At 35.7% G+C, this 18,757-nt stretch overlaps 1 protein-coding gene across 1 annotated transcript in view; it reads right to left on the bottom strand.

Moving 5' to 3' along the window:
* The window catches only part of ADAMTS19 (ADAM metallopeptidase with thrombospondin type 1 motif 19), a 224,764-nt gene that overhangs the window by 75,645 nt on the left and 130,362 nt on the right, over window positions 1-18,757 (bottom strand). Inside the window, exons 11-13 of the mRNA XM_007528006.2 lie at window positions 17,283-17,384; window positions 11,525-11,655; window positions 10,384-10,556 (exon numbers count right to left, since the gene is read on the bottom strand). Of these exons, the coding sequence (XP_007528068.2) occupies window positions 10,384-10,556; window positions 11,525-11,655; window positions 17,283-17,384 (406 nt within the window). The remainder of the gene's footprint in view (window positions 1-10,383; window positions 10,557-11,524; window positions 11,656-17,282; window positions 17,385-18,757) is intronic.

The following is an 18,757-nucleotide window of genomic DNA, read 5'->3' as shown; positions in this document are numbered from 1 at the left end:
AAAAAGATTTTATTTATTTATTTATTTTAAAAAGAGTGTCACAGAGACAAAGAAATAAGTGCATTGCTCTGCTCTGGAAAATGGTGCTACTGGGACATCATGCATTCAGATCCTGTGACTGAATGCTGATTTAGGTCCTTGACCCAGAGATGACTTCCCCAGTCCCATAAGGAAGCTTGCTGAGGAATGCAGATTACAGATGGTGCTTTCATGAACAAACACCCTGGCAGTAGAGATAGAAAAGCCTGTGTAAAAAGAGTTAGTAAGGGGGGCTGGGCTGAACCTTTAGCTGAAAGCACACATTACCATGCAAAAGGATGGGGTTTGAGTCCACTCTCCCCACCTGCAGGAGGGACAAGCAGCAGTGAAGCAGGTCTGCAGGTGTCTCTCTCCCTTTCTATCACCCCTCCTCTCTCAATTTCTTTCTGTACTATAAAATAAAACATAGAAAAGAAAGAGAAGAAAAGAAAAAGAAAAAGGGCTGCCAGAAGTAATGGGTTCCTAGTGCTGGCACCGAGCACCAGTGATAAACTTGGTGGCAATTAAAAAAAAAAGAAAAGAAAAGAGAGAGAGAGAGAGAAAAGAAAAAAAAAAACAAAAGAGTTAGTGAATAGGTGAAAATTGAGGAGGAAATGTTCTGGCTTTGCTTAGTGGGAGAGGGGGTAGAAAAATGGATAGGGAGATAGAGAGGGATAGAAAGGGAGAGAGAGAGGGAAAGAGAGAGGGGGGAGAGAGACAGAGAGAGAGAGAGAGAGAGAGAGAGAATGTTCACTTTGAGTTAAAGGTGAATGTGAAGTTGAGTTGAAGCACCAGTGTAGTAGATGTGTGAGCTCTCCCTCACTCTCTCTCTCTCTTTCTCTCTCTCTCTCTCTCTCCCTATCTCCCACTTTCCTCTCTATCCAATAAATAATGATGATAATTTTTAGTTAAAATAAAATAAAATAAAATATAAGGGGAGGAAGATGGTGCTTTTACGGTGGTTGAAGTGTGCTGACACATATTTGGAGAGATGTTACATTTTACTCCTTAGAAAAAGGCAGTCATATAAAAATGTTTTTTTCTCCAATGAATTTTCCTTATGTTCCTTTAGTATACAGATGACAACTGTAATCTAGCAAATAACAGAGAATAAGGTTATAAAATAGAGTAAGGTCATCCTAAGGAGAATGTTTAGTGAGGAGACTATCAGGATGGATCACTAGAAAATTCCCTTGAGACACACTATTCATTCACCTAATGTTTATTAAATGTCAAATTTGTTTCTGTGCTGCTAATGATGCCAAAGATAGAGACATGCAGAAACCTTAACAAATACTCTCATATAACAAATATTTAAAAGGGCATATAATAAACACATCAATCAAGAAATCATTACAGCAGATGATGATAAGTTCTGTGGAAATAAGAGTAAAGTAGGAAAAGGAAAAATATCTGAATTAATATTTAATAAATGTCCAGCTGGAGGTGAAGGGATAAATCATATGTGTTGATGTTTCAGCAGGAAGAGTAACTCCTTCTGATACCTTGAGACAAGAGGGTACTTGACTGACTCTAGGAAGAGCTAAGGAATCAGGGTGTGTTGGTGGAGGAAAAAAAGAAATGAACTCAGAGGGTAACAAAAATCAGGTACTGGTAGTCCCCATAGGCCATTAGAACTTCAGAATTCTATTCTACATGATTTGAGAAGATCAAGGCATACATCATACCACCTGTCTTCAAACTATACTACAGACCTATAATAATCAAAGCTATACGGTGAATTGGGGAGAAAACATAATGATTATGCTAAAGACATTCATGCCTGAGGCCCCAAGGTTCTAGGTTTAATTTCCAGCACAAACATAAGCCAGAGCTGAGAAGAGCTTTCATCTATCTATATTTCTCATTAATTAAAATACATGATAAAATATTTTTAAATAACTGCATGTAATAAAAACACATGTAACAGTGTAAAAAACTAGACTTGTAGATCAATAGAATAGAATCGAGAGTCTACCTGCACTTAGCCAGGTGTGCTACTACCTGGCCCCTATTAATATACTTTCTTCGAGCTTGGGAGCTGCTCTCTGCCCTAATCCAGCTTTCTGGCCATATTCTCAACTCTGCCTACATTTCCCAGGACAATATTTTTAGTCACCTACATATAAACTATCAAGGTAAAATAAAATTACTAATGTCATGGGTTCCTGGGAACATACCTAAAATAGACTTCCTAGCTTCCCTCTACCCTAAGGCCCCTATTCTCATCTGCTCTATTCCTACTTTGTGGTTCCTGTTTGTTGTTTTGTCTTGCTTTATATCTTACCACTTTTCAGCTACAAAGATGCAGATGCTACTATGATTCCATCCTGACTTCCCTAGGCAAATGACCTTACCAATGTGTCCAAGAACCACACCTCTCCAGAGTCCTATCCCACTAGGAAAGGATAGAAAGAGTCTGGGGGGTATGGATAGACCTGCAAACAGCCAAGTCTAGCAAAGAATAGACTATAGAAGTCAGAACTCCTACCTTGTTAATCCCTAAAAGAATTCTAGTTCATATCCCTAGAGGGGGAGAAGTATTAGGGGAAGATGACCAGAGGGCTCTCAACTCCAAATTCATCAGAACACAAAGAGAGAAGAGAAAAAAAGGAAGTACATTCAGAGGTAGCAATAGATGTAGGTGTGACATAGGAGAAGAAGGCAAGATAATAGAAAAAATGGGAAAAATATATAAATATAGATAGTTATAGAAATAATAGTCAACCCATATCTGTGACCTTGGGAGAACTACTACAGTTTTCAGTTGAGGAAACAGTGACACAGAACTCTGGTGGTGGGAACAATGTGGAATTATACCCCTGTTATCTCATAGTTTTGTAAATCAATATTAAATCACTAGTTTTAGAAAAAAGAACTGCAAGTCCACAAATACACCCTCACATATACTGGCATTTAATTTATGACAAATGTACAGAAAACACTGAGTCTTTTCTTTTGAAAGGTATTTGAAGAAGTCTTTTCAATGAAAGGTATTGGGCAAACTGGGTTGTTATGTGCAATAGAATAAAACAGAATTGCAATATCTCACTTTAAATCAAACTCATCTAAAAATGGACAATGTAGATGGCAGAGCCAAGATGGTGACTTGGAAACAACACCTGGAGTGAGCTCCAAAAAGCATCAGTGTACAACCTGGGATTCTCTGGACAGGGTAGGATTCTGGGCCATCAGTAGGAGGGTGAACAAGGAGTGGTCAGGGTGACACTAAAAAAAAGTATTATAACCCACTCTTGGGCTGGCAAACAGAGGCCAAAAGGACCAAGAAAGGAAAATATTCGGCTTGATTATCTCTGAACTCACCCCTCCTTCCCCACCCCAGAACTAGCCCTCAGAGGCTGGTCAGCTGCTTTTAGGAAGCTGACTGCTAAGCTATTTTCTTTACCAAGATTCCTGGCACACCAGGGATGTCATTCCAAGCTTTTTTCTTTCTGTTCTCTCTCTCTCTCTCTCTCTCTCTCTCTCTCTCTCTCTCTCTCTCTTGTGGCTGGTGCTCTATTTGAGTGACAAAATAACTGACCATTCAGAGCCTCAGCCCTGACTTGGAAAGGCACCTGGAGGTTTTTTTTTTTTTTTTTTTTTTTGATACTTCTTATAATTCGCTGTCTTTGTTCAGGCTGTCTGCAGCCAATCCAGAGCAGTCCAAGCAGCAGACTGACTGTGAGGGTTTTTTACTCTATTTTATTTTATTTTATTATTACTATAATTATATACACATGTCCCTTTTCCTTCCTCCTTCTTCAGGTTGACCAAAATTAACAGTTGTTTTTTTTTTTTCCATTGATAGGTGACTGGGTGTCTTATACATTGTGAGTGTGAGAGGAGCTTGTTTCTCTCTCCTCTTTCCTCCACCTTCCACTCTCCTTTTTCTCTCCTTCTAGATAATTTAAAAAAAAAACAACCTCTTTCCTTTCATTGCTCTATTTTTTTTCTTTTCTTCCTTCTTTCTGAATTCACTGATATTCATTTGTGAATTATTCTTTGGAATAAATCTGACTCAGAGTGGACTGTGTGTCTGTCTATCTTTTCTACTTCCCTTTCTCCTCTTGCTATCATTAGAATTTACAGTAAACAGTAGATTTGCATAACTGTCTATTCTTGCTTTCCCTTTTTTCCTTTCTCTTTATTTTTCTTTTAGTTTTGGTTGCTATTTTGTCTTGGACTGGAGGTGTTGTTTGGCTAACTGGAATTGGTTAAACTACATCAATCCTTGCTTCAGTTGCTATTATTGTAATTTCTGAGGTTGGTTACTGCATTTGTTACTGTATATCGTGGCTTGCACTCAAAACACAACTGAAGAACAACAGACAGAAAAATTAAAACCACATCAATTAAAAAAAAAAAAAAGGTTGACTCAAGAGCAAATAAAACTGTTACCACAATGAACCATGGCAGGAGCCCACAAGAAACCCAAATCAGTCAGAAGTAACCATAGATAAGGAAAGTATGCAAGCAATAATAAACCTAGTAATCACAGAAATGAGGACAACTATGGAGGAAAAGGCTATCAGAATTAGGGAAACAACAGATGAGACCCTCAAAGAAAATACTAACTACCTAGAGGTAATTAGAGAACTGAAAGCTGAAATAGCTGAGCTAAAAGGGCAATTAGCAGAACAAGCTAATACTATAACCAAACTGAATAAATAACCTGAGGGAAAAGAAAGCAGATTAACAGAAGCAGAAAACAGAATTAGCCAGAAAAAAGATGAGCTAGAGAAAAATTAAGAATGAGTTAAAAGAGCTAAAAAAGAGATTGAGAGACACTCAAAAGAACAACAGAGACATATGGGATGATCTCAAAAGAAGTAACATTCATATAATTGGCCTACCAGAGGAAGAAAGAGAGGAAGGGGAAGTAAACATTCTAGAGGAAATAATAAAAGAAAATTTCCCACACCTAACCAACAGAAAAAAACATTAAGATTCAAGAGGCTGAAGGAGTCCCAGATAGAATCAACTAAACCTGAAGACACCAAGACACATCATAGTCACAATGAAAAGATGCAAGGATAAAGAAAGGATCCTAAAGGCTGCAAGAGAATAAACAAAAAAGTCACATACAGGGGAAAACCCATAAGACTATCAGTAGATTTCCACTCAAACTCTTAAAAGTCAGAAGACAAGATATCTATTGAACCCTCAATGAAAAAGGGTTTCAACCAAGGATAATATATCCTGCTAGACTTTCACTCAAACTAGATGGAGGGATCAAACCCTTCTCAGTCAGACAAAAATTAAAGGAGGCAACCATCACCAAACCTGCCCAAAAAAGAGCTTCTAAAAGACCTCTTATAAACAAGAACACCATACTACTTGCCATATATCAGAGAAATTTAAAAAATATATATTGAATAATGGCACTATAATACACTAAATAAATAATATCAATAAATGTCAATGATTTAAAATAACCCATAAAAAGGCACAGAGTGGGAGGATAGATCAGAAAACACCCATATGCTGCTTGCAAGAATCCCACCTGAATCAACAAGACAAACACGGGCTCAAAGTGAAAGGATAGAAAACTATCATAACGGCTAACGAACCACAAAAAAAAAGGCAGGAACAGCCACTAAATAAAGTAATAAAAGATAGGCAAGGTCATTGCATAATGATTAGAGGATTAATCAACCAAGAAGATTTAACAATTATTAACATCTATGCATCCAATGAGGGCTCATGAAATACATCAAACACCTACTGAAAGAACTTCAAAAATACATCAATAGTAATACAATAATATTGGGAGACTTCAACACCACACTCTCACACTTAGATCAGCGAAGCAGAGAACCAACAGAGAAACAAGAAAATTAAATGAAGAGATGAACATACTAGACCTCCTGGACATTTACAGAATTTTCACCCCAAGAAACTGGAATACACATTCTTTTCAAATCCACACTGTTGAGCATTACACCCTGCTCCATAGTTGATACTACGGTCTATTTACATAATCATTATTTTGCCTGAGACCTACCCTGCCAGCAGGGTATTGATTCATTCCATTGGTTAGAACCTTTGCAACAGCTGCTATGGAAGCTTTCTACCTTCACGCCCATATTCTCTTATTTATTAGTGTATCTGGAAATTCCTTTGGAGACTAAAGTATATCAGTAAGGAAAATGAAAGCAAAATAAACCAGTGGGACTATATCAGACTGAAAATGTTCTGCAATGAAAAAAGAAACTCTGGCTCCCCGCCTGCAGGGTGGTCACTTCACAAGTCCTGAAGCATGTCTGCAGGTGCCTATCTTTCTCTCCCTCTATCTGTCTTCCCTTCCTCTCTCTATTTCTTTCTGTCCTATCCAACTACAATGACATCAATAACAACAATAATAACTAAAACAATAAACAACAAGGGCAACAAAAGGGAATAAATAAATAAATATTAGAAAAAAGAAACCATCACCAAAAAAAAAAAAGATATACTAATAAATAAGAGTATATGGGGCCAGGTGGTGGTGCACTTGGTTCTTCTTCTTCTAGCATTTGCCCTTCTTCTGTAGCCAGTCAACAGCGTCAGGTTGACCCTGATGTAAAGTTTCGAGACCTCCTTTGAATCTGGAGAGGTGGCAGTCGTTGACTATGTGGGTCATAGTCTGTCTGTAGCCGCAGGGGCAGTTCGGGTCGACTCTGGCTCCCCAGCAATGGAACATAGCAGTGCACCGGCCATGGCCTGTTTGATAGCGATTGAGGAGGGCCCAATCATAACGTGCTAGGTCAAAGCCGGGTTGACACTTGCAGGGCTCTGTGATGAGGTGTTTGTTCTTTACCTCAGCTGACTTCCAACTCTGTTTCCAAGAGTCTGGAACAGAGAAGTTCAGTGTAGGCGTAGGGGACCAGACTGGGTGACCAGATTGGGTGCACTTGGTTAAGCTCATACATCACAGTAAGCAAGGACTCAAGTTCAAGTCTCTGGACCCTACCTGCAGGGGAAAAGCTTATCAAGTGATGCAGTATGCCTGCACGTGTCTCTCTCTTTCCTTTTCTATATCCCCTTCCATTCTCAATTTCTCTGTGTCTCTATCCAATAATAAACAAATACACTTTATAATAAATAAAAGGATTCCTTTAAAAAGTTAAATGAGAGAACATTTTAAACACCATACATAAGAATAAAAACTAAAACCAAAATACATAATAATTCATAAAACTCAGCAACAAACACAAAAACATTAAGAAATGGAAAGATCTGAACTGATTTTTTTTCAGCAAAGAAATTCAGATGGCCAACATTCATATGAAAAAAAGCTCAACATCATTGATTATCAGAGAAATCCAAACTGAAACAACACATTCTCCTGTGAGAATGATCTGCATCAAAAAAGACAGAAACTACAAGTTTTGGTGAGAATGGAGGAAAATAAATCTTTGTATACTATTGATAGAACTATGAATTAGTCCAGTCCTGTGGAAAGCAGTCTAGAAATCCCTCAAAATATTAAAAATGGATCTATTATATGATCTGACATTTCCTCTCTTTGAAGTCATTGTGGAGAACACTTGTACAAAGAGATCTATGCACACCTAAGTTCATGGCAGTGGTATTTGCAATAGTCAGAATTTGGAAACAACCCAAATGTCCAACTATGAATGACTATGGAAGTAGTGATAAATAAATAAATAAATTATATATATATATATATATATATATATATATATATATATATATATATACAATGGAATACTACTCAGCTATAAGAAATGACCTTTTTATTTTCCTTATTTATTTGTTAGATAGAAACAGACAGAAATTTGGAGGGAGGGAGAGATAGATGGAAAGAGACAGAGAAAGATACTTGTAGCCCTGCTTTACCACTCATGAAGCTTTTCCCCAGCAGGTGGGGACTGGTTGCTTGAACCTGGGTCCTTGAGCACTGTAATCTATGTTCTTAACCAGGAGTGCCAACTCCTGGTCCTCAGAAATGATCTTCTCTTTTGCTACAAGTTAGATAGAACTAGAAAGGATTATGTTAAATGAAATAAGACAAAAGGAAGACAATGATACATTCACTCATAGGTAGGACTCAGGAAACAAAGAAAAAAAGAGAATAAAACTTTAATTAGTTATGTTGAGACTAAAGTGAGTTTGAGGACATGGGTAGAGAGTTCAGTTATGAGGCAACTGCCATTATATGGCTTGAACCAGAAGGTCTGCTCAGGAAATGTGGGGAAATGATCACATTCTAGATCTATCGTAAGGATAAAGCTAAAGCTACCTTACTTATATTTTGAATATATAGTAAAAGAAAAGAAAGGAAAAATAATGATTTCCAGATTTTTGGTCTAAGCAATGGGAAAGAAATCATGATTTTGAAGAGGATTTTGTTGAAAGAAGATTATGCTATTAGGCCATATGGGGGAAGACAACATGACACATATTTGAGGGGATGAAACAAGATCAGTATCTGGAAAGGAGAGAGTGAAAGAGAGATGTTATAAATGAAACAGGAGACAATAGAAGAGGGGAGATTCTTGTTAGCATATTATTTTTATGCAATTTGATTTTCACCTGAAGACTTATCAGAAATCTCTGAAATGCTTTATAAATCATATGACTGTCTGCTTATTGTAAAGATCTCTAAGCCATTCCATGAATAGGTGGAAGCAGTGAGAGCAGAGGGACTGCTTAAGAGTCACTGTAATTATCAGAGCAAAAGACTTTATAGTTATCTTTTGGAAACTGGAGGTGAGGGTGGAGATAGAATAGCAAGACATTCAGGAAATGAAGTAGATTAGGCATGATAATGGACTGGGCATGTGAAAAGGAAGGTAAAATGATAAAATGATATTCATTAAAAATGATATTCATTCTGATTTGTGCAACTGATTAGCTGGTATTTCACTGAGACAAGAGACACTAAAGAAGATCAAAATGGGCACTGACCAGAATGATTTAAGAATGTATGTAATGTTAACCTTGAAGATATCTAAGCAGAAATAACAAGTAAGAAGTTGCTCTGATAAGTTTGTAGTTCAAGGGGAGTCATTGGCATAAGATAGTAATTTATGAGTTATTTGCATATTTGAAGTAATGGAAAAAGATGAGATCATCTAAGAAAGAAAATGTAGAGGGAAAACATCTGGACATGGCAGAAAGAAAACACACCAGAGATATAGGAAAACCTGAATGGTCTTATGTCCTAGAAGTAAGGGCACAAGTATTTTAAGAGACAGGAGGTGGCAAATCATTTAAATGTATTTAACAAAGAAGTCAACAAAGGAAAGAACTGAAAATTATTCATTAGTTACTTTCCAGTGACGTTCCTGGATGACATTAATTGAGAACTATGTTGGTGGAATGAGATTCACAGTAAAAAGAAGATGCAGCGTCTGCAGAGACACGTGGCTTATGTGTTTTGATAGCAAGAAGATGAGCTAATTGCCTTGTTGCTGTATTATACTACTCACTTCACACTACTCACTTCCTTCCAAAGCCAACGTGGCAACTCCTTACTGGAATAATCTGCTCAATGGTTTCCTAGTTTCTTTCAGGGATTGTATGCTCAGATGAAGGCAAAGAGAAAGGGTTTAGTCAGATGGTTGAGAAAGGAGAGAACTTAAGCTATTTTAAGGAGTGTCATTGAAATGATAGAAAGCATAACCCAAAATAAGAGAGAGAAATGGCAAACACTAGAAGAAGAAGAGAGAGAAATAAAGAACAGATTAGAGGTGCAATTGTCACTTAAATAAGAGAGACTCCTTCTACCTCTAGCAAACAAGAGAAACTCCCACCATTTGGTGTAAATGCATTTTAAACTCAGTTTACTAACCAAAGGCAGGAATGATCATTTTTAGGTATGTGTAGATTTTTATAATCATGATCACAGTTTAGGTCCCACATTATTCTACCAGTATAGGGCTCAGTGTCATACTTTCTGAGTTACACCTAAACTTCTCCCCCAAGTCCAATTTAATTCTTGGAAGCCCATAGTATATCATCACTACATATAGTTACAATATATTTCTTTGGATGCAAAGTTTGAATATCTTCTCTCTTAACACCTTCCAAATATTTGATATAGTATCATTAACTATCATCACCATCTTGTATACTGCATAACAGTGACTCATGTATATCAACTGTCATTTTCTGCATGTTGACCCTCTTCATCTACTTTCTTACTCTCCATACCCTATCTCTGACAATCACCTACTTCTTCTCTTTACTATTTACATATCTTTCAGCCAGTAATTGTGCTTGCTAGTTACAAGCAAAGGTATAAGAATAGAGTTCTGAAACACAAGATAATATGTGGAACATTAACTACTATCAGCAAACACTTTGCAATGCTAGAAGTCTACCTAATTGAGATGGTAGAGATTGGGCTAGCCATACCTTCATCCATGACAGCTTGCCACTGAAGTGCATGTTTTGAATATGAAGTTCTAACACTATAGGCCTGACATTGCCAGTCTCTGAATCCAGGCAAACCTGCAGGACAAGGTGGATTCTCACATATTCTGTATTGTTTCCTGGGACCATTACAATCCCTTGCTTCAGAACCTAGCCTAGAAAAGATAGTACAAATGTTCAATTTTATCTCTATTTTATGTTAACTAATCATCATGAAAAAAGAAAGTCAGTATATTTTATAAAGCACAACAAGCCTTTGTAGTAAATCAACTTTGATAATGTGAAGGCATGAAGTGACTGGTAGCAGTAAGATAGCCATATGACTATTAAACAGATAACTATAGATTTCTAATCCTGGTCAATTTATCTTCCTTAATATAGAAACAAATAATAGTATTTTGTTTAAAAAAGTGATATTAAGAGTACTGGGTGTAGCTTGTGAGTGACATAGAAGACTGCAACCCCCATGAAGTTTGTCTGTTAGAATTACTAAGATGATGTTCTTAATATTTTCATATAAATGCTTTAATATTTCTTGTGAAGGATTTGGTCCCACTAGACCTATAGCAAGAATGAGAACATGAAAGCTAAGCTGACTTCCTCACACACTTTCCTGAAATCTCTAGAATGATGGCTGACCTTGAACTGTTCTCTGTTGAGAGAGTGCATTTTGCTGTATTCCGTGTTATCAGTTTGACTTCCCTCCACTTCCCTATCTTTAAAGTTTTGTCTCTGTCAGGGCTTCACGACTGAAGGACAACTGGAGCTTCTCAGAGTGCAATGGGAACTGGGTCTGAATCTAGGATGCCCGCGTGGGAAAGCAGGCACCCTCTTAACTGATCCTTGTTGCTCCCTAATACTTATTAAACACAACATTTTGCTTGACTGCCTCAGGAAACCACCCTGCATAGCATCTAGTTATTTATAATTAAAAGGTCTGGTCTGGTTTTCTTCTTAAAAGGGGTTTTCGTCCACAAATAATTTGAGACTTCTGTTTTTCCAAGTGGAACTGGCTCTGAGCAACTCTTTCTGCTCTCCACCACCATTTATAAGTACAATTTTATAAGTCAACAATCATAGAGAACAGTGTCCCACCTCCCTCCTTCAGGAAAGTTATGTTTACCCAGGACATTGGCGCTCCCGACTGCTGATCCCAGAACTGCAGGTGCGGCTACAGGGACTCCAAAGGCTCCATTCTCCAGCCACATGTCCAGGTGCTGAGGTTCTGCTGCTACATTCTCCAGCCTTACACCACTATTCCAAAAGTTATGTCTTAGGTAAACAAATCAGGGCACAATGGAAAATCATTCACTGGTCTACTGTCACTGGAATTGTGATGAAATCATATCTACGACGTGGAATTTTAAAAGACCAAAATAATAATAATAATAATAATAATAAGCTGGCACTGACTCATTGTCATGGCAATATAACTCACTAACTCCAGTTCTCATGATAGAGTATGCAAATACCTCTCGTGGATGCTATACTATATTTTAGTTCTTCCTTAGGATTCATTACTTATGGTAATATGAGGGTGGTAAGGGTAACTGAGCTTTCACAATTAGGAAAGAAAAACTAGCATTTTCTAAGAAGTATAATAAATGACAAGGCAAAAACCAGTCTTATACAAGAATAAAAATAAATGAATGCCCTGGTATAACAGGAGAGAAGCAAAAATTTCAATAAATTTAGCAATTTTGATTTAAGATGTCAGTGACTCTGAGTATTTTCCTTATAATTAAACTGTAAAATTTAATTTTGGTACTTTCCTTTAATGCTTTCTTTTCTGAAAGAGTTGCTATGCAATTCAAGAAATGGCATCACAGTAGTTTTTGAAAGATGTTGATTTAAAAGACTTGGACAATTAAACTCTGAAATTCTGTTATTTCAACATTGTGGTGTGTTTGATTATCTACTAAAAATGATAACCATGAGATTAATGTGTCTATTTTTTTTTCCATTTAATCTTTCATTAAATTTAAAGAAAAGAAGCAGAATAGACTGTTTCTGTTGTCCCACTGGAATGGTTGCTGGGGTTTGGTGGTTATAACTTCTTACTCCTGGAAAATCAGATATATGATCATCATAGAAAATATACTAATGGTAAAAGTAAATTAGCAAAATCATACTAAGAATAGAAGAGAAAAATTGGGTAATTTTAGGTTAGTGATTACGTAATGATAGGATAGAAGGAAAGAACCACAGCATTGACGTTTCTTTTAAGTCAATGGAGGCCAGGCTTGAACCTGGGTTGTGTGCATGGCAAAATAAATGCAATGTCTAGGTGATTTATTTGGCCACAGTTCCAAACTTTTCTTTAAATTTTATTTTGATAACATATACTTAAATTTTTTAAAAGAAATAACTGGAACACTACCCTATACAGTTTTATTTCGGTTCAGTTATGATTTTATATGCCATACAATAATTATTTCCTGTAGGTTTTCTATAATAATCTCAAAGTTTAAATACTACCTTCCCAGATTCAGGTCAAAAATATAGAGTTTATTCAGAAAAAAAAAAAAAAACTTCAACATCTCAGAATATATGGAAATGCTAAGACTATTAGTTAATAAATTTGGATTTTATGTGAAGATTTAGTCAGGAAAATTATAATGCGGAAAGAAAAAAAAAAAGACCCTGTGAAAACTTTGCAACAACTCACTTGTTTTAGGAATTTGACACTATTAGACCACTCATGGAAAAACAATCCAAATGAAAGCTGTCAAATATCAGTTGATCAAATTGTTTTGGCCCACTATAAGGGTGTTTATTTTTCCCAAAGTGCATATTATTATAAGAGCACGCTGGAATTGAAAAACTGGGCTAGCAATCATAGAAGAGTAAAATATATTCTGGGAAAGACTGGCATCTAAACCTGCACATCATTTAAACCAGACCACATCTGGCAGATGAAGAGAAATGAAAACATAAAAGTAAACCAATTTACATACACAAATGAGTGACGTTTAAGGAAAGGAAAGTCGAATATTTAGAGTCCATCACCTTACAGATGACAAGAGCGTTGGATGAAACTACAGAAACCCTGTTTTTGTGTGTGTTGTATATGGTGCTGTTCAGCATTAAGTAAAGCACTGAGTGATTTGTCTAAATCACTCTATAAAATATCCTATTAGATTTGTATATTTAGTAAACCTGATGATAGTTTCTACAGTTTTTCTGCCAGTGATTCTTTTATTTTATTTGTATGTTTAGGATCAGGAAAAGATATTCCACAAGGTTTAAAAACTCAGAATTTATCATGCCTACCAATTGATTTTCATTTATGAAAATCCTATGGGTATATACAATATAGTTATTTCTAAGACAATACATGACTGTATTTCCATTTTCTCATATTTCTGCTTAAATATGTCTGAGAAATTCATACAAACACCTTATTATAAAAGGTGTGTGAAGATGAAAAAGGAAACTTTCCTAACTATACCTTCCTAACCATACATTTCTGAGAGAATGAAAGAAGCCACTAAATTCATTACATGTACAAATGTGGAAATTATAAATATATTGGATTCTGTAGAAAATAAAGTAACATTTTGTATAAAGACAGATGGTGGACCCGAGTTCAAGCCCCCAGTCCCCACCTGTTGGGGGAAAGCTTCACGAATGGTGAAGCAGGGCTGCAGGTGTCTCTCTGTCTCTTTCCCTCTCTATCCAGCCCCTTTCCTCTCAATTTCTGGCTGTCTCTATCTAATAAATAAGTAAAGATAATAAAAATTTCTAAAAAGGCGGATGGTGGCATGGGTCCAGGTGATGGCACACCCACTAGAGTGTGCACATTACCATGTATAAGGATCAGAGTTCAATTCTCAATCCCCACATGCTGGTGGGGAAGGTGGACAGTGGTGGAACAGACCTGCAAGTCTCTTTATCCTACTCTCTATCAAAAAAATAAATAACAAAGCTCCAATTACCTAGTATGCTACATATAATCCTTCCCAAAATTCTTTTACTTCCTCTCCTAGGCTATAGTTTCTAGTAAAGATTGTAAATACATGATGGATGTTGTGATTTTTACCAATTTGTCTACTCTAAATTTCTAATCATAAACACAGATGATAGTATTACAAAGAGAAAAGAAAAAAGAAAAATAGGCTACTCTTAGTTTGGACAACATTATTTGTAAGTAGAAGACGATTCTATACCTTCACAGTCATTTTGAACAATATATTAAGTGCTATGGGCACAACCTCAGACTCAATCACTCACACTTAGATGAACTAATCATATAATTAGATTAACACTATTAGGCTGTAGCACATGAAGAAATCCCCAGCTATTTTTTTCCCCTGCATTGTGCGGAGCTAGCAAGCAGCGTGTTTAGTGTGAGGTTGCAGGCACCCACAAATTTTAGCCCTACTGCACTCCACTACAGAGTGCTGGAAGCTATTTTCATGAGGGCTGCTACAGCAGCTGGAACAGATGGATACTTGAAGAAGCCCATATGGCCTGTGGAACTGAAAAATTCATTAGTTATTTCAGTAACAAAGCATTACGGAGACACTAAAAGGATAACATTAGCACACTTATAGAGAAGTAAAACATCTTACTTTTTATGAATGATTATAGTTTTGATTGCTGTGAGAATAAGTTTATGTTAGAGACCCTAAAAGAGCATATTATTCTCACATATGTCAGAAGTAAAATTAGGCCACCTTATTATAAAAATAAAGAGGTGCTGTTAAAGGACACAGATGGTCTGTGTTGCTGATATTTGAAGAAGTATTAAATATTTGGTTATCTGCTTTTTTTCCATTTTATGTTTCAGGTATAATGAAAATTATTACTGGGACAAAGTTTTATAGTTCAAATAATAAATTATTCAGCATAGTACCATGAGACCTAACCAATATGCACATCGCTACACTTGTTGTGTGACTAAAGAAATAAAAAGATCGAATTTAGACTCTCCACATACTCTTATAGAAAAATATTAACATAATTTGTAAACAGTTGGCTAATAGTTCACAGAACTTTACTTTCAAGAAATCAATTTTTAGTGACTTTATTTACTGACAAGATATTCCTAGTCTTTGACAAATATCTTAGACCTAAATATTTTAATTCGAGAAATCATAGAGTAAAAGGCTACATTATCAGCCAGACATCCAGAAGTTATACTCTCCTTTACTCCCATTGTCTTACTCCCATCTATCCATTCAACATACCTCCAAGGAAATAACTGCTAGTTACAATTTGTAGCCTATATTTTCTTTTTTTTAAAAAAAAACAATTTATTTATTTATTAAGAAGTAGAGAAAATAAAAGGAACAGAGGACCAGTACATTTCTCAGCTTTTATTTATGGTGGTGTCAGGAACTGAACCTCGGACTTCTGGGTGGAATTTCTAGTTTGAGGCCATTTCTATGGGTTTAAAAATATGCAATGCTTTGTTATGCACACACACAGCACAAGTTCCAACTCATCCTCTACCACTTTGGGAGAAATTCCATGCTGTGGTATCTTCTCCTTTCTCCCTGTGTCTCTCTGTCCCTCTCTTTCTATATGAAAAAATAGTCTCAGATTGGTGAGGCCTCTTCGGTGACAGGAAAATAAAAATATATACTATGTGTGAGTATATTCATACATGAACATACACACTTATAAAATTTTGTATAGTGTCATAAACTATCACTTGTTCTGCCATGCCAATGCATTGTCACTTCTTATAGACATATGTACAAATATATGTGAAATGTGTGTGTGTGTGTGTGTGTGTGTGTGTGTGTGTGTGTGTGTATCTATATATCTGCTCATTTACTCTGTTCTATTAATAACGGTAGTGTAATGATTCTTCTCATGGTGAATGTTTCTGTTTCTCATTTCTCACTACTGCAAATTTCATCCTTATAGACGTGTGTACATGCAAACGTGTGTGTGTGTGTGTGCACATATACACACACATGGTTTTTGTACATATATGTGTTTCCTTAGGACACAGTCTAGAGCATCCAATTGGTGGATTTATATTATATTTTTCAAGTTGATATATTTTTAGACTAGCACTTTTTGGTACCTATTATTATTTTTTTTTTTCACTAATGAATATACCCCTGTAGTCTTTGGCCTCTTTATGCTGGTGTTTGTTTTCATATGTAATAAGAAGTCCTGGTCTTCAAAATATAGGTTTCTAATCTTGCATCTAAAGGTTAAAGTCTCAGCTGTTTCACTTGCCTTCATAAAATAAAATTAGAATTATGTAAATTAGTGAATTATAATTCTTAAAGAAGCCATAAATCTTGATAATTTAATTTTGATTTATAGTCTGTTTCAGATTAGCCTACTTCAATTCTTCAGAATATTAATTTCAATAGCACTTCCTTTGATTTTCACTGTACACAAATATTTCATATTTTCTTATGAAAACACTACAATGAAAATATAGCTGGTATTTACTAATTCCCCAAATTCAGTTGGAATACTTTATGATGCTTAAAATTACATGTGTTTACTTACTCTCCTGAGATAACAGTTTATGACAAATATTATTCTCTAGCTCTGAGAAATTTTACAATTTATGTTATCACTTATGTTTATTTTACTTGTCTCTTGTTTAAATAACAACTAATTCCTTTTCCACTGAAGCATTACATTTATTTGATTCAGCATTATCACAATCAACAACAGCAAAAGGTAATTATAGTATTAGAGACAAACTAACCATGAAATTGTAAAAAAATAAAATACATAAGCACTTTAAGCTTTATACTCACTACGAGTATTCCACTTATTAAGATAGACATTTAAGTTTAGTGGTAGTAGAAAGTAGCTTCTAAGTTACACTGTTAGGGAAAAATGCAAGGTTCCTACGTTTCATAGCAAATTCTTATTAACTTGAGGTAATACAAATGACTCACCTTACCAGCATCACAGTCAGTTCCATCCATTGGTGGATCTAGTTTTGTTTTGCATTCTTTCTCACCTTCTACCTTGCACCACAGCCCAGTACAAATAACATGCTGAAAACAAGGACATGTTTATTAGTAAAAGTTTAAGATTTTTATGACAGGTTAATAATTTATAAGAAAACTCTTGACAAGAGAAATATTTTTAATAAAAATATGTTTTATGTACTTTTAATATTAAAATGCATACTGATATAAAACAAGTATCACTTATGGTATTGGGATATGTGATACATAAAAATGTCATTTAATTAAATTAAGATTCTTCAAATAATCTAATGAGACGTAGTTATGCAAGATTAAGTTGCTTCAAAATAAACTAAACCTATATTTTTACTATCTAGAGAAATTAAATTATTGTATTTGTGATATAGATTGTAGACCTGTAGACAACCAGCTTTTTTAGGGGGAAAGTTTAAGGGATTAATTTTTGTTTAATGATTATTTTTTAGATAGAGGCAGTGAGAGTGAGACTACAACAGCAAAGCTTCTTTCAGTGAGTGTCAAAGCAGTACACCATCTAAGGGAACTGTTTCACCAGCACCCAACCATCACATCCTTAATAACTTTCTGTTTGTACAAGATAGTTCAAGTTTTTGGGATACAATTGTATCATTAACAAATTGCATAGGAATATAAGAGCATGAGGGACATTTAAAGGTCAGAGTAATTGATAATGAAGATGATTTTGATAGTGTGTATCTTAGAAACTTGGAGAAGAGGGTAAATGAGGGTCAATCAAAACAGAACAAACAAGTGACTATTGGGAGACACAATCAAAAAATGTCCAGATATCTGATGTGATGGGAGGATGCATTTAATGGAAGGGAGGCACAAGGGGGCAATATTTTTTTATTAGTGACTTAATAATGATCGACAAGATTGTGGAATAAGAGGGGTATAATTTCACATAATTTCCACCACCAGAGTTCTACATCTCATCCTCTCCATTGGGAGCTCCCCTTACTCTTATCCCTCTGGGCATATGGACCAAAGATCTTTACGGGATTTAGAAGGTATGAGGTCTGGAGAAAGATATGAAAGATAGAAAAAAAAAAATCCTGAGTGGCAGAGAGGACTAGAGACCCTATATTTGTATTGGGAAAGACACAGGATGATTTCACTCATATGTGGAATTTAGAGAAGTGAGCACACATACTTAAACAAGACACAGTACAACCCATATTTAGATTGGAAAACTATCATGGTTACCTGGGGTGGGGGAAGTTCACAAACTTTAGGTGATAGGAAAGGTGTGAAATTTTAATCCCAATGTTTTATAGTCTCATAAATCACTATTAATATGACATGTCAGATTTAATATCTTAAGCCTACTAACTGCCTAGACCATAGCCCTAAGCACAAATACTTGCTTTAGACTAAACAATTAATACAGTAGATCTGCAAGATGATCAAACTCTGATAAT

This window comes from Erinaceus europaeus, chromosome 2, assembly GCF_950295315.1.
Source record: "Erinaceus europaeus chromosome 2, mEriEur2.1, whole genome shotgun sequence".
In the NCBI taxonomy this organism is placed as follows: Eukaryota; Metazoa; Chordata; class Mammalia; order Eulipotyphla; family Erinaceidae; genus Erinaceus; species Erinaceus europaeus.
The sequence above is the reverse complement of the archived record's forward strand: the minus strand, read 5'-3'. Positions and strand labels throughout refer to the sequence as shown.